The sequence below is a fragment of the Erithacus rubecula genome (genome assembly GCF_903797595.1).
Source record: "Erithacus rubecula genome assembly, chromosome: 17".
Taxonomy (NCBI): Eukaryota; Metazoa; Chordata; class Aves; order Passeriformes; family Muscicapidae; genus Erithacus; species Erithacus rubecula.
In genome coordinates this window covers 7,803,713-7,827,315 of record NC_136669.1, presented here as the reverse complement: position 1 = coordinate 7,827,315, position 23,603 = coordinate 7,803,713, and the positions used below count along the sequence as shown (strand labels likewise).

General features: G+C 55.1%; 2 protein-coding genes across 6 annotated transcripts in view; one reads left to right on the top strand and one right to left on the bottom strand.

Moving 5' to 3' along the window:
- PKD1 (polycystin 1, transient receptor potential channel interacting) overlaps window positions 1-11,054 on the top strand; it is a 74,250-nt gene extending 63,196 nt beyond the window's left edge. Inside the window, 17 exon segments of the mRNA XM_079321186.1 lie at window positions 1,732-1,858; window positions 2,515-2,631; window positions 2,760-2,809; window positions 2,950-3,152; window positions 3,632-3,737; window positions 4,272-4,390; window positions 4,790-4,992; window positions 5,459-5,653; window positions 5,874-6,013; window positions 6,592-6,719; window positions 7,361-7,526; window positions 8,061-8,186; window positions 8,334-8,508; window positions 8,900-9,187; window positions 9,416-9,550; window positions 9,815-10,129; window positions 10,421-11,054. Of these exon segments, the coding sequence (XP_079177312.1) occupies window positions 1,732-1,858; window positions 2,515-2,631; window positions 2,760-2,809; window positions 2,950-3,152; window positions 3,632-3,737; window positions 4,272-4,390; window positions 4,790-4,992; window positions 5,459-5,653; window positions 5,874-6,013; window positions 6,592-6,719; window positions 7,361-7,526; window positions 8,061-8,186; window positions 8,334-8,508; window positions 8,900-9,187; window positions 9,416-9,550; window positions 9,815-10,129; window positions 10,421-10,963 (3,136 nt within the window). The 3' untranslated portion in view covers window positions 10,964-11,054.
- A 3,540-nt stretch (window positions 11,055-14,594) lies between these two features.
- Window positions 14,595-23,603, bottom strand: part of TSC2 (TSC complex subunit 2) — a gene marked incomplete at its 5' end in the record, with an annotated part of 33,758 nt that continues 24,749 nt past the window's right edge. For all 5 annotated transcript variants that reach the window (XM_079321240.1, XM_079321242.1, XM_079321241.1 and 2 more), the window contains 10 exons: window positions 14,595-15,812; window positions 16,443-16,541; window positions 16,804-16,895; window positions 17,402-17,480; window positions 17,684-17,823; window positions 18,620-18,806; window positions 19,033-19,119; window positions 19,379-19,454; window positions 20,789-21,270; window positions 22,521-22,681. In XM_079321240.1, the coding sequence (XP_079177366.1) occupies window positions 15,645-15,812; window positions 16,443-16,541; window positions 16,804-16,895; window positions 17,402-17,480; window positions 17,684-17,823; window positions 18,620-18,806; window positions 19,033-19,119; window positions 19,379-19,454; window positions 20,789-21,270; window positions 22,521-22,681 (1,571 nt within the window). In that variant the 3' untranslated portion in view covers window positions 14,595-15,644. The remainder of the gene's footprint in view (window positions 15,813-16,442; window positions 16,542-16,803; window positions 16,896-17,401; window positions 17,481-17,683; window positions 17,824-18,619; window positions 18,807-19,032; window positions 19,120-19,378; window positions 19,455-20,788; window positions 21,271-22,520; window positions 22,682-23,603) is intronic.

The following is a 23,603-nucleotide window of genomic DNA, read 5'->3' as shown; positions in this document are numbered from 1 at the left end:
GTGATGGGCAGAGTGCACCTCAGGTGTGTGATGGGCACTGTGCATCCCAGGTGTGTGATGGGCACTGTGCACCTCAGGTGTGTGATGGGCAGAGTGCACCCCAGGTGTGTGATGGGCAGAGTGCACCTCAGGTGTGTGATGGGCACTGTGCATCCCAGGTGTGTGATGGGCACTGTGCATCCCAGGTGTGTGATGGGCAGCGTGCACCTCAGGTGTGTGATGGGCACTGTGCATCCCAGGTGTGTGATGGGCACTGTGCACCTCAGGTGTGTGATGGGCACTGTGCACCTCAGGTGTGTGATGGGCAGAGTGCACCCCAGGTGTATGATGGGCACTGTGCACCCCAGGTGTGTGATGGGCAGAGTGCACCCCAGGTGTATGATGGGCAGAGTGCACCTCAGGTGTGTGATGGGCAGAGTGCACCCCAGGTGTATGATGGGCACTGTGCACCCCAGGTGTGTGATGGGCACTGTGCATCCCAGGTGTGTGATGGGCACTGTGCATCCCAGGTGTGTGATGGGCACTGTGCACCTCAGGTGTGTGATGGGCAGAGTGCACCTCAGGTGTGTGATGGGCACTGTGCACCCCAGGTGTGTGATGGGCACTGTGCACCTCAGGTGTGTGATGGGCACTGTGCACCTCAGGTGTGTGATGGACAGCGTGCACCCCAGGTGTGTGATGGGCAGCGTGCACCTCAGGTGTGTGATGGGCACTGTGCATCCCAGGTGTGTGATGGGCACTGTGCACCTCAGGTGTGTGATGGGCACTGTGCATCCCAGGTGTGTGATGGGCACTGTGCACCCCAGGTGTGTGATGGGCAGAGTGCACCTCAGGTGTGTGATGGGCAGAGTGCACCTCAGGTGTGTGATGGGCAGAGTGCACCTCAGGTGTGTGATAGGCAGAGTGCACCCCAGGTGTGTGATGGGCACTGTGCACCTCAGGTGTGTGATGGGCAGCGTGCATCCCAGGTGTGTGATGGGCAGAGTGCACCTCAGGTGTGTGATGGGCACTGTGCACCTCAGGTGTGTGATGGGCACTGTGCATCCCAGGTGTGTGATGGGCACTGTGCACCTCAGGTGTGTGATGGGCACTGTGCACCCCAGGTGTGTGATGGGCACTGTGCACCCCAGGTGTGTGATGGGCACTGTGCACCTCAGGTGTGTGATGGGCACTGTGCATCCCAGGTGTGTGATGGGCAGAGTGCACCTCAGGTGTGTGATGGGCACTGTGAACCCCAGGTGTGTGATGGGCACTGTGAACCCCAGGTGTGTGATGGGCACTATGCACCTCAGGTGTGTGATGGGCACTGTGCACCCCAGGTGTGTGATGGGCAGCGTGCACCTCAGGTGTATGATGGGCACTGTGAACCCCAGGTGTATGATGGGCACTGTGCACCTCAGGTGTGTGATGGGCACTGTGCACCCCAGGTGTATGATGGGCACTGTGCACCTCAGGTGTGTCCCCAGCCGGTCCCACCATTCCCGGGGCCCTCCTGTCCCATTGGGACAGGACACATCTTCCAGTCCCTGGGAAAAACTTCCTTGGTTGTTCCTTGAGTCTGCCCTCCCCATTTTAAGGACTCACAGACAATGAATGACCAAAGCCAGGCTGATTCTGGTTTTCAGGCTGATTTTCTCCTCTGCACATCTGGAATTCCTGCTGTGCTTGCTTACCTGGGCACCCCAAGTGCCCCTGCTGACACCTGTTTCTGACCCTCTTGCTCCCCTGCAGCAACGTGGCCGTTTCCAGCCTGATCCCTGTCAGTGTGGACACGGTGGCTGTTGGCCTGGTGTCCAGTGTGGTGGTTTACCCTCTCTACCTGGTCATTTTATTTCTCTTCCGGATGGCTCGTGGCAAGGTAAGGAGGAGGGATGGTTGCATGCTGCTCACATGGGTGGGAGGCCACCAGGTTTGCTTTTGGGAGGCTGAATTCTGCCTTTCCTGGGACCTCATTCTTCTAGCTGGGCTCTGCACTTGCCTGGTTGTGTTGCACCAGGGACAGACCCTTCCCCAGCCTGTGCCTCCCTCCCTGAGATCAGATCACTGCTGGCCTCTGTCAGTGCTCAGGCACCAAAAAGCAGATTTTAGAAGCTGTTGAGGCCCTTCCTCCTCAGAATTTCAGTGTGTGTGATGACAGACACCCAAATGCCCAAGGCAGGAGCCCAGGAGCTGCTCAGTGGAGCCTCCCTAATGTCTGCCCTGGGCACAAGCTCAGCTGGCTGAACAGAGCTGTGCTGAGGCAGCTGAGCAGGGTTTAGCTGGGGATTTACCGACTAGTTAAGCACAATTAGCAGCCCCATTAAGTATTGCAGCCAGCTGCTCGGGGACTGATGAGCAGCAAATGACTGATGCTGCTGAGAGCACACAGGAAAAGTTCAGACTTGGGAGCTTCCTGGGAGCTTGCACCTGGGATGGCCCTGGGTGTGCCTACAGGTGTCTGGGAGGCAGTGGAGGATGGGCATGTGCCTGGTCTTGGTGGCAGTGTCACCTCTGTCCCTCCTGTGGTCCCTGCAGGTCTCCATCAGCCACACAGTGACTCACTCAGACCAGCAGTCCCTGGAGATCGACAACTACCTGGACTCCTCCATCCTTGACAGCTCCTTCCCCACCTTCCCGGGGCTCCAGGCAGAGGTAACTGTTCCCTCCCCACAGCTGGGAAGGCTCCTGGAGCTGAGAGCAGCTCAGGAACTCCTGATGTTCAATGCCTTAACCAGGCACAAACCTGTGTCACCTCCCTGAAACCCTTCTGTTCCCCACAGGCCTTCTCTGAGCAAACCAAAACAGATCTGTTCCTGGAGGACTCCAAGAGGTGAGTGGGTTTCTGGAGATGGAGCCAGCAGGATTTGGGTCTGTGCTTTGCTGGGCTGGGCTTGGCTCCCACAGTCCCACTCAGTTCCTTTTCTTGTGCTCCCCTCATTCCTGACCACTCTCACTCATGTTTTCCCACAGCCTGGTGCCATGGCCTTCCAGTGAGGCCCTGCTCAGCTGGCCAGACCTGCTGAGTGACCCCTCCATCATGGGCAACACCATCCAGAAGCTGAAGAGAGGCCGGGCCAGCCGCCACCTGGGGCTTGAGGCCCCGCTGGCCACCGAGGAGGACACTTTGTCCCTTGGGGTTCACCAGGGACAGCCCCGCTACTTCTCAGCCTCAGGTGAGCCCCCCAGCTCGGGGCAGGGCTGCTGCCAGCACCACTGGCCACCCCCTGGAGAGCAGGGGAGGAGGCTTGTGTCTGCTTAGTGGGGATTTTAGTCTGGGGTAGCAGAAATCCTGGAGGGCATCACACTGAGGTAGGTGGTCCCATGATGCCAACAGACTGGGTGCCAGGAGAGGTCTGTTCCTGTGGGAATGTTGCAAGCAACCAGCACTTCCTCCCTGGTTTTGAAGCCACAGTGTGTTCCTGAGCCTCTGGAAGTGGCTGGAGAAGAACTTGACCTTCTGAACCAGCAGTTCCCTGCCCAGCACTGTGGCTAAGCTGGGATAGACAAGGAGCAGGGAAAGGCTGTCTCAGGGAGGACATCACCGTGACCCTTCTCCTCTTCATCCCCAGCTCCTGCACATGGCTGAGCCATGCCCTGGATGGTGCTGGGTGCTGAGCTCCTGCCAACCCTGTCTGTGCTCTCTCTTCCCCAGATGAGGATCTGATCCGGCAGATCCTGGCAGATGGAGCCAGCGGCATCTCCCACTCCCAGGACCTGGGGCCATACATGAGGGCAGAAACAGATCTGATCTCAGGCCTGTGAGTGTTTGGGGAGCAGAGCCCCAGGGGGCCAGAGCCTCCCAGCCCCTGCCCTCACACCCAGCTGAGCTGAGCTGGGTTTGGGACACTTCCATGGGTCACTCTGTCCCTGCTGGCCATGGCTCCTGCCACAGCTCCAGGAGGGCACTGCCACCCTTCCAGGAGCAAGCTGGAACATCTCTTAGAGCCACAGCTGTGTCTTTTGGACTGTGGGCTAAGTGCTGGGATGAGGGCTCTCTTCATGGCACTGATGGGAGGGAGAAGGAGATTCTACCCAAATCTCTGTTGTGTTACCATGCCCAGGACACCCTGCTGGGCACCCTGACCACCAGGGCTGGCAGCCCAGCAGCCCAAGGGAAGGGAGGGAATATCAGGCCCTGTCCATGAGACCCAGAGCAGTGTCTGTGCCTTGGGGACGTGTGTGATGTCCCAGCACTGGTGGTGGCACTGGAATTGAGCCCCCTTGGTGCCAGCCTGCTCAGCACAGAGGCAGCAGTGGCACAGCTCTCAGCAGGCTCCCCCTGTGCCTGGCAGGTCCAGCGTGTTTGGGGACAAGGTGGAGACTGTCATGATGCAGAGGCTGAACGACAAAGGGCAGAGCGTGGCACCTCCTCCCAGGGAAGTGAGCAGATCAGCCAAATCCACATGGACAGGTACCAGGGCTGTGCCCCCGGGGTATGCAGGGACAGGGCCCATCCCACAGTACAGCACTGTGGAGGCACAGTGGGGAAAATGGGAAATAAAATAGAAAAGCAGCCTTAGGAGGGCTGCGCCCTGCCTGAGATATTGCTGCTGTTTCCTGCCAGCTTCTCTTGGAGCCTGGATCTCAGTAAGCCCTGGGCCAGCACTTGTGCTGTGACAGTCCCTGCAGTGTCCCCTGCTCCCTCCTCCCTCTGCAGCCACCACTCATAGAAATGTATGGGATGATCCCTCCAAACTCACCAGGGCTGGTGATTCTCTGCTGGGATGAGTGCTGAGCCCAGCCCTTCCTGTGCCCACGGGGAGCCTTTGCAGTGATGCTGACCCTGCTGTCCCTCTGCTGCCCCTCGCAGTTGCAGAGCCGGCGTTCAGGAAGCGCCTGCTGCCGCCCTGGTGCTCCCTGCTGGCCCACGCCATCAGCCTCCTGCTCCTCGCCGCCTCCGCCGCCGTCTCCGTCTGGATCGGGGTGGGCTTCTCCTCCAGCGTGGCTCTCATGTGGCTCATCTCAGGGATTTTCAGCTTCCTGGCGTCGTTCCTGCTCTGGGAGCCCCTGAAGGTGAGCATGGCACCAGTGCTCTAGTACAGACCTGTATGTGGAATTAACAGCTGGAATTAACTTGTGCAGCTGTTCTAACTAATCCCAGTCATGGAATTGTTCAGGCTGGAAAAGCCCTTTAAAATTATTAAGTTAATCAAGGACCACCACTGTTCACCATGTCCCCAAGTGCCACATCCGTGTGGATTTTGAGCACTTCCAGACATGGTGAATGCCCCACTGCCTGGGCAGCCCCTTCCACAAAGAAATCAGCTTAGGCTCAGAGTGGACACTGTGTGCACTGAATGGTCTCTCCCACCCCCATATCCCTCAGGAAGGGTAGGATGTGGACACCAGCAGCAGCAGGAGAGGCAGGGCTGGTGGCAGGGCTGGTGGCACTTGGTTTTGAAGGTCCAGGGAGGTGCTGCTGGAAGGCTGAGGTGGCACAGGTCCCTGCAGGCTCAGTGCTCCTCTCCCTGTGCCCCAGGTGCTGCTGGAAGCCCTCTATTTCTCCCTGGTTGCCAAGAGGCTGCACCCAGAGGAGGATGACACCTTGGTGGAGCAGCCCTGTGTGGAACACGTGTCCGAGAGGATCAGCAAAGTCCGGCCCCCGCAGGGATTTGCCCTCTTCCAGGCCAAGGAGGAGGCCAGGAAGGTCAAACTGCTGCACAGGATGCTCAAGGTGGGCCATCTCCTGCTGCCTGGTGGCCAGGGCTCGGACACACCTGAGTGTGACTTCTCCCAGCCCAGCTGGGATGCCCTGAGTGCATCGCTCCAACTTCTGCCTCAGTTTCTTAATCTGTGTCTGATCCTATTGCATTGCTGTGGAAAACACTGCTCTGCTGCAGGATTGGGATCCAGCCCTTCCATTTTGAATCCCTTTTTTAATCTTTGCTTCCCAGAATTTTCTCATCTACATGATGTTCTTGCTGGTGGTCCTGCTCACCAACTACGGCGACGCCTCCCGCACCAGCCGAGCCTTCCTCCTGCAGAGCTCCATCAAACAGCAGCTGGGCAGCAGCGACTTCCTGCTCATCAAGAGGTACCTGCCAGCCCTGGGAGGGTCAGGGGGGTCATCTCTTGGGCTTGTGCTCCACAGTCTGTCCCACAAGAGGTTCCTTGGTGCCCATGTGGAGCTGGGTGCTCCACAGCAGTGAGCAAATCCTGTTTGTCTCTGTGGTTCTGCTGCTCCCCTGGAGAGCAGAGGGGCCTCTGGGGATTGAGAGGTTTAATTTCTCTCAGGTTTAGTGATTTCCCTAGTGGGAAGGGGCTATGGGAGCTGATGTTGATCTTTCTGGAGCTGCTCTAAAGGACAAGAGTTTTTCTGTCTCCAGAAATTACAGCCACCAGTTGTAGCCATGACCAGGGTCACGGGAATCAGAAATGACATCTTGTCCAAGTCTGCCTTTCCTTGCTCTGCACATGACTTTAACTGGATTAAATGTTCCCAGCTGATTTTCCACACCCCTGGGAGCTGCCAGCAGCCCAGTCTGGCCCTGGGGATCGCTGGGCTGAGGGTGTGACACTGCCCTGGGCTCTCAGTGCACATCAGTGTAGCTTGTTCATTCCCCAAAGTCTCTGCATCCTTGACTCAGCAATGTCTCACCTTGCCCCCTGCAGGTCAGATCAGTTCTGGCTGTGGATGTCTCAGGTGTTCCTCCCTTACCTGTACAACAATGGCTCTGGCCAGGAGAGCCACAGCACCACGCTGGGCACGGCACGGCTGCGCCAGCTCCGCCTGCACACAGGTGGGAGGCAGGGCAGGGAGGGTGGCTCTGCTGTCACAGTGTGGTGACAGTCCTGGAGGGGTGAAATGGGCAGCTCTGGGTGCAGCACAGTGGTTCTGCTCTGCAGAAATGAACTGGGGCAGTGGATCATGGAATACTGGAATGGTTTGGGCTGGGAGGGACCTTAAAGTCCATCCAGGGACACCTTTCACCAGCCCAGTGTGCTCCAAGCCCTGTCCAGCCCTGCCTGGGACACTTCCAGGGATCCAGGGGCAGCCACAGCTTCTCTGGGCACCCTGTGCCAGGGCCTCACCTCCCTCACAGGGAAGATTCCTTCCCAATATCCCATCTAACCCTGCTCTCTCTCAGTTTGAAGCCAGTCATGTATCCAGGGACCACAGTGCTGGTCCACAGTTACCCAAGGCCAGTTGGGATGTCTCTGTTCTGCTCCACTTGTACCCAGCTGATCCACTGGTGGCATGGACATATCATAACTCCTAAATTGGACAGCTCTCTATTTTTATTACTGATATCCATCATTTTTTGAATCCCTTACTTGTACAGGCACATTCCTCACCCTGGTGCACTCATGGGGAGAAGTGTGGAGGGGTTTGGAGGGAAGGTGAGCTCTGTGCTGGGCTCACAGGGTGTTCTCATTCCAGCTGAGTGCCAGCAGAGTGCCCAGGACATCCTGCAGGCCATGGGCAGTGCCCAGAAGAGCTGCACTGACCAGCACACCTTTGCCACTGCTGACTATGGAGTGGGCTGGGAGAGCACAGCCGGGAATGGGACGGCAGCGTGGGCACACTCAGCACCTGACCTGGCAGGGTAAGGGCTGCCCTGCCTCCTCCCACCCCTGCTCCCACCCCTGCACCTCCTCCAGGGACCCTTACAGACCTCTCTGAGGTCTTTACAGGTGCTCTGAGTTGTTACCAGCCCTCACCTCAGCCCCTGAGCCTGGCAAAGGGTGGATGGATACAGAAATTCCAAACGGCCTGAGCAGCAGCCTTGTGCTGTTCTGGGAGGAGAGGGTTCAGCTCTGTACAGACAGGGCAGGGGAACCCAGCAGCCCAGATTTCTGCTCAAGGAGGTGACAGGGGGTTGTCCTGAACCCTGGGCAGGACATAAATGTCACTTGGTTTCTTTGGTTTGTCCCCATCTCCATGCAAGTCTGGGCCACCACAGGGCTCAGGTCTGCTCTGAGGTTGGGAACACTGAGGTAGATCATTGCACCCCTATAATCTGTCTGGTGAAATAAATCCTGAGGGGCAGGATCTACATCTGCACACTTGATCCTGGCCTGCCACGTAGGAGAGCAAGCAGTGTCCTTCAGCCTCACCCACAGCTCCTCTTCCTCTGCAGGATCTGGTACTGGGGCTACATCTCCTTCTATGACAGCAGTGGCTATGTGCAGGAGCTGGGCCCTTCCCTGGAGGAGGGCCGTGCTCAGCTGGAATTCCTGCAGCAGCACACATGGATTGACAACATGTGAGTGTGGCAGGGCCAGAGGGAGTGTCCTGCTGTCACCTGGGCTCCTCAGGACTGCTGCTCAGGGCACAGGATCCGTGTCCCAGCCAGCAGTGGCCACAGAGCTGCTGCTGTCCCAGCCCCTGAGCTGCTGCTGTCCCTCTGCAGGAGCCGGGCAGTGTTTGTGGAGCTGCTGCAGTACAACCCCAGCGTGGACCTGCACGTGGCTGTCACCCTGCGCCTGGAGTTTCCTGGGGCTGGCCAGGCCATCGCTGCTGTCACCATCAGCCCCTTCCCCCTGCTGCGGCTCAGCGGGGGTGTCACCCTGCAGCTCCTCATGATGGTCAGTGGGGGCCTCCCCTGCACCCTGTGCCCTCTGCAGGGCCCCTCACCCAGGCTGCTCACTCCAGCTGCTCTGCCTGAGGACACTTGTCCCCACTTCTGTCACCCTGCCTGGCTGTGGTGCCACCCTGCGCCAGGGGCACTGGGTGTGAGCCCTGGGGAGCTTCAGGAGGGGCTGGGGCTCTGGATGAGTGAGGAAGGCAGGGCAGGATGCAGGAGGTGCTCCTGGTGTGCAGCGGTGGAGCTTGGACTGGTTTGGGAGGATTTTGCTGACCCCCAGTCCAGCATAGCAGTCAGGACTTGTCCTCTCATCTCCTGGTAACTTGTCCATTCCTCCTCTCCTGGTCATCTCTCTATAACCTCTCCTGGTGACCTCTCTGTTCCTTCCCCAGGTTTTCCTCATGCTGTTTGTGGTGTACTTCGTGGTGTCGGAGTCTCTGGCCATCAAGAAGGAAGGCAGAGCCTACTTCACCCTGTGGGGCAACTACAGCCAGTGGGTTTTCATCCTGCTCACCACATGCACGGTGCTGGTGCACCTCAGCCAGGCCACCCTGGCTGACCAGCAGTGGCTCAGGTACCTCAGCAACCGCAGGGGCTTCACCAACTTCTACCAGGTGGCTTTCCTGAGCTCTGTCTTCAGCAGCCTGGCCGCGTCCCTCCTCTTCCTCCTGACCGTGCAGGTACACGTGGGCTGGGGGAGCAGCTCGTGGGTGCTGGGTGCTTTGGCCCTCCTGTGCTTGTCACCCCTGCACAGCCCTGCCAGGGGAGGGGGCCATGTCTGTCTCTGTGCACTTTGGATCTCTGCGGCCACCATTCCCTTGGGGAATTCAGCCCAGTGTGGCTGATGGGATGGTTCTGCAGAGTGGGGTGTTTGTGCTCTGCTGTAACTCCCTGCTCTCCCCTCCCAGGCTGCCCAGCAGCTGCGCTTCGTCCGGCAGTGGTCAGTGTTCGGGAAGACCTTCCAGAAATCCATGAAGGAGCTGATGGCTGCAGGGGTGGCCTTTGCCCTCCTCCTCCTGGCCTACGCCCAGCTCGGCTTCCTGGTAACCACCCCTGTCCCCTTCCCTCACAGAGGGGCTGCTGGTGGCCCTGCTGCCCCTTACCTTCACCATGGCATGGCATGAGCAGAGCCCCTGTGTCCTCTGGGCACTCAGTGCCCATTGTGCCACCGGCACCTTTGGCCAGGGGCTGCTCCTGTCCCAGCCCATTTGTGGCCACTCCTCAGGGCCCGTGTGGGAGGGGATATTGGGGGTCAGGGAAATGCTTTGCTGCTGTTCCCTGCTCATCACATCTCCTCTGTCTTGCAGCTCTTCTCCTCCTCCTCCGAGTCCTTCCGCAGCGTGGGCAGCAGCCTGCTGCTGCTGCTGGCCCTGCTGCGGGGCAGTGCCAGCCTGAGACCCTGCCTGCCCGAGGCCTCGGGGCTCTGCTGCCTCTTCTGCAGCAGCTACATCGTGCTGGAGGTGTGGCTGCTGCTGCGGCTGCTGGCGGCGGTGCTGCTGCACAGCTACCGCGAGATGCGCTTCGAGCTCTACCGGCCCGCCTTCGAGCCCCAGGACTACGAGATGGTCGAGCTGTTCGTGCGCAGGCTCAAGATGTGGATGGGCTTCAGCAAAGCCAAGGAGGTGAGGGCAGCCTGGGGGCTCTGTGGAGGAGGAGCCCGGTGGCACAGAGCAGCATCCACCATGCTGAGCCTTTCCCTGCAGCTGGGTTCCTCTGGCAGGCGAGGGCTGGAGCAGTGGCCCAAGAGAGATGGGGAGCTGTACAGGCATCAGCTGCCCGTTCTCAGCCCCACAGTGGCTTTATCTGGGATCCAGCCCATGCCTGTCACATCAGGACTAGCTGGGTGCCGTTGGGAATGTTCCCACTTCCCAGCTCCTGCCCTAACCCTGCCCCTTTCTCCTCTTCCCTCCTAGTTCCGCCACAAGGTGAGGTTCGAGGGGATGGAGCCACTGCCCTCCCGAGACTCCAGCGACTCCAAATCCTTCCGGGGCCCCACTCCCAGCGCTGCCTCCGACAGCTCCAGAACCTCCACGTCCTCCAGCCAGCTGGACGGGCTGAGCCTGGTGCTGAGCGCCCGCGACAGCCTGGAGGTGGACGCTGACATCCAGCGCCTCCTCTCGCTCTTCGAGATGCTGCTGGCGCAGTTCGACCGCGTCAACCGGGTGACGGAGGACGTGTCCCGCATCGAGCACCTGCTGGAGTTCTCCCGCAGCCGCCGCGCCCGCAGGAGGCCCCAGGGACCCGAGGGGGGCTGCTCGGAGCGGGGCCCGTCCCCGGAGGGGCCGGACGCGGAGCCGCCGTCCCTTTGCCGGGCCGGGGCCGGGGCCGTGCCGGGCCGGCTGCTGCGGGCCAGCCGAGGGCTCAGCGCGGCCACGGGGGCAGCGGGCAAGGCCTGCGCGGCCAGGAGGAAACGGCCCCTGCGGGCCAAGAACAGGGTGCACCCCACGGTGAAGTAGCGGGGGCAGGAGCAGCAGCAGTGCAGGGGCGATGCCCTGTGCCGAGGGTGGGCTGTGCCCGCCCGGAGCTGCCGCGGCGGCTGGGCCAGCCGGGCACCGGCGCTCTCCTGCCACGGCCACCAGCAGCTCCAGAGCCGGGAGCATCCCGGGGGTGAGGGTGGAAGGGGAAGAGGCCGAGCCTTTCTCCCATGAGCAGGTGCAGGAGATCCCCGCTGGCTCACAGGGAGCAGCTGTGGGTGTTACAGCCCCCGGCTGGAACTGGCCACAGGTGGGGCTGGGGTGGGCGCAGGGGGACGGGACAAAGCTCCCCCCCTTCCCTGCTGGCTGTGCCGGGTGGGAAAGGGAGAGGAGAGCCCCAGGCCTTGAAGGTTTGAACCAAGTCTTGGATTTTTGTCGACCAGACGCACTGTGGAGGAAAATGACAGCTTTTGAGAAGGTATTTAACCCACCTTGTTTTTTTAAGCATAAATAGATATATAGAGAAATGCTATCTACACCCAGAGCAGTTAATTTCCAGTATTGGCTACTTTTATCCTCCAGAAATTGGTACTATTATTTGTATTTAAAGAAATCCAATATTTAAAACAAAGGACATTGCAGCGAGCTGGGGACGAAGAGACCCCTGGGCTGCCTCAGACACCTCCCAGTGTGGGGTTCCCAACTCCCAGTGTGGGGTTCCCAGCTCCCAGTATGGGGTCCTGGGGTTCCCAGACTCCCAGTGTGGGGTTCCCAACGTGCTGGTGTCACTGTGGTCCCCACCTGTCCTGTCCCCCCGCCGTGGCCCCGGGGTGCAGGCGCCGCTGGCTGCTTGGCTTCTCTAACCCAAGGAATGTATTGCTCTAAGTATATGTTTTTTGGTTTTTTTTTTTTGTTTACTTGTTCCTATGTACTGCCCAGCACTTTAAACAAGGCTTTCCTCGGCTACCAGTGACACGTGCGAGCTAAGAACGGGATAATATATCACAAAAGCAGTATTTTGTTTGTTTAAATCATAAACTGAAATGGGCAGGGAGGAGGAGAGCGCAGCCCCAGCTCAGGCAGCTGTGCCAGCGCCTTCCCTGAGCACAAAGGAGGCAGGTGAAGCCCTGAGGGAGATATTTTTGTGGTTCCTCCAGCTCTGCCAGCTGGGATTCACCATGTGCTGGGCTACAGCTGCTGGGCTACAGCTGGCCTGTGCCATGGAGCCCCCCAGATCACAGCCTGGGGGTGCCTGAAGCCCCCCCAGGGGCTGCCCTCCCCTCCTCAGCCCCATTTCACCTTATGGCTATTGTAAGTAATTTATATGGGGTTTGTTTGGTTTTTAAATGTATATATTTTTGTATGTTTGCTATATTTTCATAGCATCGGTACCGTGTTTGAAACATGTAGATAGGAGACAGAACACTATTGTCAGAGTTATTTAAAGGATGTATTAAGTGCTTCTTCCTGGGAATGTCCCGTGTATATAAGGATTGGGTGTCTGTGTGTGTGTGGTGTGTGTGCTCTCCTGGGCTGGCTCGGGGCAGTGGCCACAGGTGGATGGGGAAAAGCCCCCAGTGGGTTCCTCTGTGTTCCAGAACCTGCTCCCTGCTCTGGACAGGTGAGAGGCTGGAATGGAAGGCTGAAGGGGGCAGAGATGCAGGGCAGGGGAGACTTTTCCAGGTGGAGAGAGGGGGCTCCTAAAGCACTTGCACTGCTCCATCCCCTCCTGAGCCTCCCCTGCAGCCCCAAGCTGTGCTGGATACTTGTGGAGATTTCATTCCAGCATCTGTGTGCTCCCTTGGGGCTGCAGGGGACACTGGCTGCTCTGGGATGCCTTTGGGAAAGGTCTAAGTTACCTTTGGAAAACTCAGGTGCTGTGCAGGACAGATGTTGTAGAAATGTTGTGAAGGGATGAGGGCAGGAGAAGATGAGTGAGGTGGTGCTTGGTCAGCGTGGAGGTGTTTGAAGAGCAGAGAGCACAGAGGGGAGAAATGCAACCCTGGTCACCAGGACAGGGTGGGAGAGGGCAGAGAAGGGCCCAGAGGGCAGGAGTGGGACAGGGAGGTGCCTGGAGCAGCAGAACCAGCAGCTGCAGGCTGAGCCCGGGGCTGGGACCAGGTGCTGGTCAGCTTTGTGCTCAGGAAAAAACCCTGGTTTTCAAATCAGAGATGGAAAACTATTTACCTTGGATTTTTGTTCCTCTAACTTCCCAGGCAACACAGCACCAGGCTCAGCTCTGGCACATGTCCATGGCTCCTTTATGGTGACAGGGTCAGTGCCAGAGCCATGTCCCCAAATCAAGGCAGTAAGAGAAGTGGTGAGGGGCCCCAGAGACCTGGGATATCCTCAGGGCTGGAGCCCCTCCAGCTCCAAAGCTCCTTTCCCCACACACCTGCCCTGGCACAGCCCCTCTCACCTGTGTGACAGACCCAGCCATCCCAAGGGCTCTGTGGGAATATTCAGTGTTTGAAGTGTCCCAAATGAACCAAGCAGGTCTTGGAAGTCTCTTGAAGAGACAAAAAGTTCAGTTCCTGATAGGCCAGTTCTCAGCTGGAGTATCCTCATTAGAAGAGGCTGGGAGTAGGAGGGAAGGAGACAGGAGGCAGGAGGGGCCATCAGGGCCCCAAATGTTTTTGAGCAGCCATTCCTAAGCTAAGGGGCAGCTGGAACAAAGATGCTCCCCAAATCCATCTGCATTTTTGTTCCCCAGCGCCTGTTCCTTGCCCTGTGTGTGTGTGAGTGTGACTCAGTGTGTGTGACTTTACCAAGTGCTCCTCCTGCTCAGAGAGGAGCAGAAACAGGATCAGACAACTGCCCTACTTCCCTGAAGTATGGAGAGCAGCTCTGCCACCCACAGTTCTTGAAGAGCCCAGCCCTGCGTGGTGGGCAGCACCCACAGCTTCCAGCACTCCCAGTTCCCAGTGCAGCAGCTCCTGTGCCAGCTCCAGCAGTGTCCCAGGGTCCCCTCCATGGCCCAGCTCAGGCTCAGTCATGGAGCTGCACCCTCACAGCAATAAACGTGACTCAAAGCCCATAAATCCCCCTGAATGTATATTTTTGTGTCTGTAGTCACCGAGAGATGGTGTCTTATTTATTGCCTTGAATCTCACAATGATGTATCAGGATCAAGCTGCTGAAATGAAAAATGGAACCCCCATCCATTCATTCCAAGGGAGAGGGAGGGACTTCTGTAAGTGCCTTATTTTTTCTAATATTTTTTTTTAAACAACGATTGTGACCAAAATGCCAATGGTTCCTGTCTGGTCAGCATTTCACTGAAAACAAAAATGGTGTATTTTGTAACTGTGGGGATGTTTCTTAAAAAGTGACAAAGTCAAATAAACACTGACTGCTAAAACCTGGCTCAGGTGGTTTTGTCGTGCTCCAGACACTCCTCTCCACCCCACCCTCATTCTCTCTGCATCCATAATTTTAATTAATTAATACACTTTATTTTATCCTCTATCCTATCAGGGCTGGTGTTAACGAATGAGCTCACTGGGGGTGGCACAAGGACAAGGCTGACAGAAGAGTCCCCTCCCAGCAGAGGGAATATCCCAGTCCAGGGACTGGAACACAGCCAGGAATCCGTGTGGGGTGGGGGCTGGGAAATGAAACCAGTGAAGAAGAATTTACATGAGCAGGAAAGAATTTGAACTTTCCCAGCACATCAAGATCAGACAAATGTTTTATTTCCTTTACGGCTCAAACACGCGAACACAACGGACACTTGGTGTTCCCACACACCTGCACAGGTGAGGGCTGTCCCTCTGTCCCCTCACCTGTCCCTTCACAGTTCCACGTGCACATTGCACTTGTCTTCATCTCCCTGCTGGCAGCCATTCCCAAATCCACGCTTCCCCCTCATGGACACAGCAGCAGATGAAGTTCTCACAGTATAGTGCAGCTTACAAGGTGCCTCCCAGTTGGGTGGTGTAGTGTGTGGTGCCCTCCTTGCCTCAGGAGTGGCTGCAAATCCCATTCCATCTGTGCCCACCTGCCCTGGAAGCTCCAACTGAATTGCTTCAGTCTCCCCTGAGAGCTTCCCTGTCAGGGAATAAGCAAAACTTGTGGGGAGACAATGCTCCAAGACTTGTCAGCAGTCAAAAATGGATTTATCAGGTGCACGGGGAAGGATGAGACACCCCAGCATTCCTGCAACCAGGGAAGTTCTGAAGATGGCAAAAATGAAGACAAACCTTGGGAACTTAAGCAGCAGAGAGAACCCAAACGAACTCTTCCCAGATCTGGCAGCAGAACGAGTCAGAGCCTGAAGAGTCCAAGTGCTGACAGCCCCAAGGTTCAGGGAGGAGCTGGGATTCTGGGGTGCTCAGAAATAGCAACTGGATTTTCAATACTTCATATTTCATTCTCAATAAAGTCCTCAAAAATCCCACAATTGCTGTACCTTCTTCACTGAGGATCTGCAGCCTATCATCCTTTGTCTGCTTCCACCAGGAGCTGGTGTGGAAGGAGTCCAAAGAAAGGTTCTGCAGGGAAGTTTTCCAACAGAGCAGCTTTGCAACAGCTCAAAACAAACCAAACCAGGTTGGTCCTCTGGGAGTTTCTGCTGGGAATCCAGTGTCATCCTCAGGGGCACCCAAAGCTCCTAGCAGGTTCAGTGCCAAGTCCACATGCAAGGAGCAGGCAGGCTCCAGCTCCCCATCCCTGTGTCCATGCAGTGCAGGGAACACAATTGCATGGCCTCGGTGTCCCAGCCCTACACGAACTCGGTGAAGTCGTCCACGGAGGAGATCAGCCTCTTCCTCTGCCCTGTCTCATAGCTGGGAGGGGGGTCCTGGGCCACCTGGGGAGGGGCCTTTGTGGGGGCAGAGGGGTGCAGCTGCAGGGGAAGGCCAGGGCTCTGGTACTGGGTCTCTTCACGGAGCTGAAAGGCAAGGGAGAGCAGGTGAGCTCCCAAAACTCTTCTGAATCTCCATCTGGGCAGGGCAGGCTACCAGGACACTGTGGGAGGGCCACTCTGTGTCCAGGTATTGGACATCAGCAGGAATTTCTGCATGGAAAGGGTGGTCAGGCACTGGAAGGGGCTGCCCAGGGAGGTTCGGAGTCCCCATCACTGGAGGTGTCCAAGGAATTGCTGGAGGTTAAACTCAGAGCTCTGGGAAGGGGACAAGGTGGGGATCAGGCACAGCTGGGACTCGATGGTCTGGGAGGACTTTTCCAGTACTAGTGATTCTGAAATTTCAGGATTAATCTTCCCAAAGCCCTCACTGCCAGTTTGTTTGACATCACCACAAGAGAACTGGATGATCCTTAACGTCCCTTCCAACCCAAACTCCGTGATTCCATGACCAGCTGGATTCTAATCTCTGTACACACAGCCCTCCTCTCCCTCAGCAGGCTCTGCCAGCTGCTTTACCTGCCTGAGTGCAGTGAGAGCTGGGCTCAGGCAGGGCCAGCTCCCTCAGCAGGCTCTGCCAGCTGCTTTACCTGCCTGAGTGCAGTGAGAGCTGGGCTCAGGCAGGGCCAGCTCCAGCCCCAGAGCAGCTGCACTCACCCGGTGCCGCAGCCTCTTGATGTGGCGCAGCCTGGCGATCCATTTGGAGGGGTAGGTGTCCGTGGGGTTGGACCTGCTGTGGTGCACCTGGGAAGCCATCTGGGGTGGGAAGGGTGGGGACAAGCAGAGAAACAGAGGAGCCACATTAACATAACCACAACAATAAAATGAATCCCCTTGTTCAATGCAGTTTGACAGCAACTGCAACCCAGCTCTGAGTTAGGACTGTTCAGATGCCAACTCTGGATTCAAGGTTAAGTACACAAGTTGTTTCTTTCCTTCAGCAGGCCTTGCCTGTTTTTTGGGAGTTGGGGATGGGCCAAGGCAGCAGCTGGAAGCTCAGGGAGCTGGGGGTACTCACGTTGGCATGCAGGGCCATCTGACGGGCCACAAAGGGCAGGTTCTTGTCAGAGATGATCTTGGCAACACTCGTGTCCACCAGACCCTCCATGTCTTTAGTTAAAAGGAATAAGAAAAAAATTATTGTAAGACAGCTAAGAAGAAGCAAAAAGTTCCAGTAACTAAATATCTAAGTCAAATAAAACTGAGGAATTTTATCAACCAAGTCCCCATAACCTCCACAGCTCCCACGCTAACAGAACCTGCCCTGAAGTTTAACACAACTGGCTCCCAAATTCTGGCTGCTCCATAAAGGTTTGGGGAGAGCCTGCTGGGCTCTCACATGAACCAAAGTGTGAGCCAAAAACACCCAGAAGTGCCCCTTTGGTAAAACACCTGCACCAGCACTGCTGAAGCCTCCATGTCCTGCAGCATTCCCAAACAGCTGCTGGAGGGATCTGCTGGCTCTGGGTCCTGAGCTTGAACACAACACAAGCAGGGCAAACCCAGATGGAACTGGGCAAACTGGTTACAGAGAAATTTCTCTGGGAATTTCTCCTGGGAAATTTTAACTTTGGAAACACAAACCCCCAGCCCAGCAAAGGCTGAGGAATTCCCACCTTTCCGACACTGCAGTGTCACCAGGTTACAGTCATAGTCCAGGGGGGTGATGATCACATGCACAAAATTGAACTGCCCCTGAGGAGAAGCCAATGCAAGAATCAGAAACATTTCCCTGGCAGCACTGTGGTTTGTGAATGCCATAAACACACACCAGTGAACCCAGCAGAGCAAACAGCTCCCCCAAAATCCCCACAGAGCTTTTAGGGTAACACCCCCACACATGAAGGTTTAGAACACTGTGCCCCTGCTGTAACACACCCAGGAGGAAAATCCCCTACCTTTATTGTGCCCAGCTTAAAATCCTCTCCAGAATCATTGTAAACGATGGAAACAAAATCATTGCCCAGGTGCCTCTTCTTGTCACAGCGGTATTTATCCAAATCCTTTGTGGGCATCAGAGTAGCAATGTGGAAAATGGCTGGAGAGGGAAAACAGATCCTTAGGCTGGGGAGCAGTAATGGTCACGTGCCAGTAAGAAAAATACCAACTGTGCTCCTTTGATAGGGTTTGTCCCTGTTAGTGACAGGTGAATCCAGCCCCACTGGATGCTCCAGAGGTCCCTGGAGCACGGAGTGCAGCACCCAGTGGGAAGGAGCAGCACAGGGAGGAGACCCTGGGTCAGGGAGGAAAGAGGCAAAAGAGCTTAAACCAGGACTTGCCCTACCTGGGCTCTGCAGAGCCCCTGCAGCCACCCCATGGAACTGGACTCCATGTGATGAGCACAGAGCTGTGTGGAAAAATTTGGGAAGTTCACCATATCCAGCTGGATCCTGGATGATTTCTGCACTGCTTGGTGCTGCAGGAGCTGCTTGAGCCATGGCCACAGCAGTGACACCCCTGCTCTGAACTGCTCTTCAGAGAAACACAGCAATATTGTCACCACCCTCAGTGAACAGCCTTTACAGCAGCTGGGGACAGCCAGCTAAAGATCTAACCCAAACCTTTAAAGAGCAGATCATGACACAGATTTACAGAGCAGATCTTTTCAGAGCAGATCATTATCAAACCGATGGTTTTTTTTTTGGTTTTTTTTTTTTTTTTTTTTTGCTAAGTAAGGCAGGAATGTTTCTGCCTTAAATTTTAACAGGTGGCTTGTGGAGGTCCCAGAGAGAACAGGAGGGGATCAGAGCTCAAGACACTCTCAGGACCTCCTGGGAAGGAACCAGTGCCAAGGCAGCTCAGTTGAGGAGACACAAAGCATCCTTCCAGCTCACCTTGCATGATGTCATCGTGCCAGCAGTAGGTGAACTGCCCATCCTCCCCACACACATCCAGGCCACCCAGGTAGATTTTATCAGGCTGGCAGTCCTTGAGCTCGATGAGCTTGCCCAGGCCGGTGAGGAACTCGGTGTAGCGATAGGAGCCGTGCTCGTTGGACAGGATGGCAATCTCATTGTTGCTCTGGGGCACAGGGACATGTCCCACGTCACACTCTGCAGTGCCACCAGCACTGCACCAGCACCACAGACCCCTGCCTGGCATTAGCTGATTGCCCTCACAGGAAGGTCTCATGCAGGCGCTGATTTTTAGCACAGGACACTAAGGAAAAGCAGATCCCACAGGAGAACCCCACAGCTGCAGAGGCTGCCAACACTCCCCCAGGCTGCAGGGCCCTGCACACACTCACCTGGCCCTCCCCAACGTAGAGCACTGCAATCTTGTGTGTGTCATAGGATGGGATCTGATCCAGCAGCTGCACCGACCTCTCAAACGTCTGCAACCCAAACAGGGAGCCCACCTGAGCTGCTGGGAGCTGTCCCTGCCCAGGGACACAACACAAACCATCCCAGCATTCTGGGAACCTCAAAAGATCCCCTCCACAACCCCAACTCAGAGATCTCCCACTCGTGGCACTGCTGGTAGGAAACACCTTTAAACTGCAGCACCAGAGCTGGATGTCTGTAATTATCATCTGCATTCCAAGAAGGTCATGAAGTTAAAAAAATTAAGGATTTATACATCTGCTTGCCTACCTCATTTGGCAACAAGAGGGGCTTGTTGTTTTCATCACCAAAGAAGGGGGAGTGGTACAACTGTAAAAACACAAAGCTGAAGGAGAGAGGGAGGGAAAAGGAAAAGTCTGTTAACATAAAAAGTCAGTTTTGATCTGTTGGAGGTAAGAACATTATGTACAGCAGAAAAATGGGAGGAATTAAAATGCTAACAGGGTATTATTCATATTTTAGAGACACTCTGAGTGCCTGGACTACCTGCAGTTTGCAATAGACCCCTGTCAGAAAAACAATGATGTGTCAAACAGCAGCAGGAACACAAATTCCCTGTTCAAAGGCACGGGATGGAGGAGCAGGAATGCCCTCCACAGCTCTGGGGGCATTGCTGGGCTCTCAGACACATGATTGTACTGACATTTATCTGTGCCCTCAATCAGGCAAAAATTGTCTCATCGTGCAATTCTGGACAGCTAACACTATCCCAGGTCCAAAAAGCAAAATTACAATCCTTTTCCTTCTTAGGCTTTTGCACATTCTATTTCCTGAAATGCAAAACCAGCAATCCACCCTGTTCACAGCAAAATTAACCCTGGGTAACCTGTGGCCAAACCACAGCCCCTGAATAAAGTACAATAAGTACAGGAGGAAACTGTGCTTAATCCATCCCTTTCTTTCACCATTTGGGAGTTCTGTTTTTTAACTCCAAAATTCACTTGGTGGGGTAGTGTGCTCAACAGGTCAGTATCAACTCCTGAATATAGCAGGAATTCAAATAAAAATAAAAACTTAATAAAAAATTAATAAATGTGATAATTGATAAAATATTCATGTTAATCACAGAAGTTTTGGAGTTTCTATAAACCAGAATACTTAGATAAGACATGGATCAAGATAAAGGGAAATATATGATTAAAATCATTCTGTTTTAAATCCCCATCATGAATATTATGTTTTCTAAGTAAGTTTGCAAAACAAGGCTTTTCCACAGCCCAAGAGATTTTGCAAAATCAGATTTCCTGCCTTTGTGTAATCAATTGCAGCCTATCTGCTGAGACCAGACCTCCCAACTTCTGCCATTCCTTATCCACCAAGACCAAATGGTTATCTATGAGACTTGACACATTGTCCAGAGGTTTCATGTCCCCTAGAAGTCCCATGGATGTTTTTTACCACCACTGCTTACCTGGCAAAATTACGACAACAAGAAAAAAATAACAATTATTGATTACTACGAGAAAACCAGACTATAAAAGAAGCTGCAAACTGAAGTTTGGCAGAGCATGGAGTGGGCAGTGACCCCTCTGTCTATATAAAATAATCTAAATTTTGCTGCATATCTAGACTTTTGTTTCTCATTTACAACACACGTAATTTTTCCATCAGATGCTTTGCAGACCCCCCGAAGGAGCTGCTCGGGAGCCCCGCACCCACCTGGGGTTTATCCCCGGCACCTTCTCGGCGTTGGCCGCCGCTGCCCGGCCCTTGAAGGCGTCTCTGTCGATCCTCTTGCCCCTCCTGGAGGGCGCGGAGTCGGAGATGGTGTAGCCGCGGGGCCGGTGGCCCGAGGGCGAGCGCGGCGAGCTGCCAGCCCCGGCGGCTCCCGGCCCCGCCGCGCCGCCCTCGGGCCGGCCGGGCCAGCCGCCCGCCAGCGCCTCGGCCTCCAGCATCCCCGACTGCGACCTGGCCTTGCCGTCCGTGCTGAGCCTGCGGGGCGCCTCGCGGCCGCCCGCCTCCCGCAGCGCCTCCTGCAGCGTCTGCAGCTCCGGCGACGAGCTGGACTTGCTGAGCGGCTGCGAGGGCTGGAAGGAGAGCTCGGCCAGGGCGCGGCCCTCCTCCCGCCCGATGGGGATCGCGCCCTCCGCCAGCTCCTCCGACCGCAGCGACTTCTCCTCCTGGCTGGACGTGGAGGACGACTGGCAGCAGAAAAAGAGGAGATGAACAGTTTTTGTGGCCATTACCAGGGAGAATCGTAAAGGATTTTTCCAGTCTGGCTTTCTCAGGCCCGGCTGGGACTTTTCCCAAGTTAGAGCCTCTTTCTCTACTGTAAACACAAAAGAAAGAATTATAACGAAGATAAACACCTGCTGGATCCGTGAGAAAGCCTGGGACAAGAGTTTTCTTCCCTAACCAATGAACTGTCTGTATTTTGTTATGCACAAAGTGTCAATGTCTTCCTTCAATAAATTGCTCTTTCTTGTTCTTTCTTGCACCATGTTACTGTGTCCTTTTGCCTCTCCATATACAGTAACATTTGGAGGTTCCACCGAGATCAGCAAGTTTTCACAGTTTGGGCTGGGATATAAACCAGCTCATCCTGTGGTTGCTCCAATGTCCAACCTGGCCTGGGATCCGGGGGAAGCCACGGCTCCTCTGGGCCTCCCCACCTTCCAAAATGATCCAAATGACAGCCAGCCTCAAGGCACCCCAACACTTCCAAGGAAAGGTGGGCAGGAAGGAGCACAAACCAATGTGTTTTATCCCTGGTAAAATGGGGATTTTCACCCCAATCTCCCCCAGTGCCATCAGTGTTTGTGAGGGCACCATGAGGGAATCCATGGCCAATCCCCTCCTGCTCGCCCAGTGTGATAACTGATAAAAGATTTGTGTTAAATATAGAAATATTGGGGTTTGTATAAACCAGAATACTTAAGTCTGAAATGAAATATGACACTAGAGAAAAGAAAATATGATTAAATCAATCTGTTTTAAATCTCCCTGTTATGACTATTATGTTTTCTAAATAAGTTGTATCTACTAACACTTTGCAAAACAAGGCTTTCACACAGCCCAACAGATTTTGCAAAATCAGATTTCCTGCCTTTGTGTAATCAATTGCAGCCTATCTACTGAGACCAGACTTCCCAACTTCTGCCATTCCTTATCAAATGGTTATCTATGAGACTTCACATCACCTAGAAGTCCCACGGATGGCTTTTAACCACCACTGCTTACCCGACAAAACTATGGCAACAAAAAATAACAATTATTGATTACTACAAGAAAACCAGACTATAAGAAAAGTGCAAAACTGAAGTTTGGCAGAGTGTGACATGGGCGGTGACCCCTCACGTTCCCAAGCGTGTCTATATAAAACAAAGCAATTAAATGCTGCTGAATATGGAGACTTTTGTTTCTCATTTGTAACAGCCAGGCTGCGCCTTACCCTGCTGTAGGAATCCTGGCCCTTGCCAAAGCTGTCCTCGGCCAGGAGGGGCTCTGAGCAGGAGGTCTCGTTGTCCTCGCTGTCGGGGGAGCCCGCGGGGCACTCTCCCTCCCGCGGCTCGGGGTCGCCGGCGCCGCCCTCCTCCAGCACCACGGCGGATTCTAGGGAGACACGGCCAGGGGAGCTGTGCAGAGGGGACACGGCGCCCTCCACGCCGAGCCTCTCCTCTCGAGCACCAGCCTTTTCCCTACGGGATCTCAATGGGAGGCCATGCTCAAAGGAGTGCCCTGGCAGCTCTTGGCACAGACTCGCTCCTCTTTTCCAGGCTGTCCTTTTTTTTTTATTAATCCAGGGAATAAATCACCTGTCACCCTCCCAGCCTGCCTCGGGCCAAGGAAGTGCAGCTGGTTTTTTTCCAATTGTTGCTGATGGACAAGCAGGGCACGGGATGAAGGAAGGGGCCCTTGGTTACCAGGACAGACAGATCTACAGAGATGTAGGAAAGGACGGGATCAAAGCTCACTGGAGACATCAGCTCTGTGCAAGGCTGCAATAAAGGGAGCTTTTCTTGTACTGGAATGCAACACTCCCGTGCCTTGAGGACTACCAGGACATAAGAAAATTTTCCTAGGAGCCATTTCCTTGCAGTTTGGCAGCTTTCCTAGAATGTCTCAGAATAATCCAGCCCTGAACATGTGGAAGGACGAGTGACACGGGCACTGCTGGCATCTGCTGAGACACACAGGGAGTGGAACCACACTGACAAAAAAAGCTCTGTGGAAGCCCTGCCTAGGTGGAGGATTTAACCTTGGATCTGCTCCAGGCACTGACCACTTTGGGCTGACCAAAGGCTCCTCCTGGCCTTGCTTTTTGTCCTGAGGAAAAGGCTGGAGAACAGGAGGCTTCCCATTATGCACACAAGGGACTGGAAGACCAATCTGAAAGGCCAAGATTTGTTTTCCAAAATAATAATAATAATAATAGTAATAAAACCAAAAATTAGCACACACAAAAATATAAAAGAAAATCAGCAAAATTAAAAAAAAAAATACAAAGAAAAAAATCACTAAAGCAGCTTTTCCT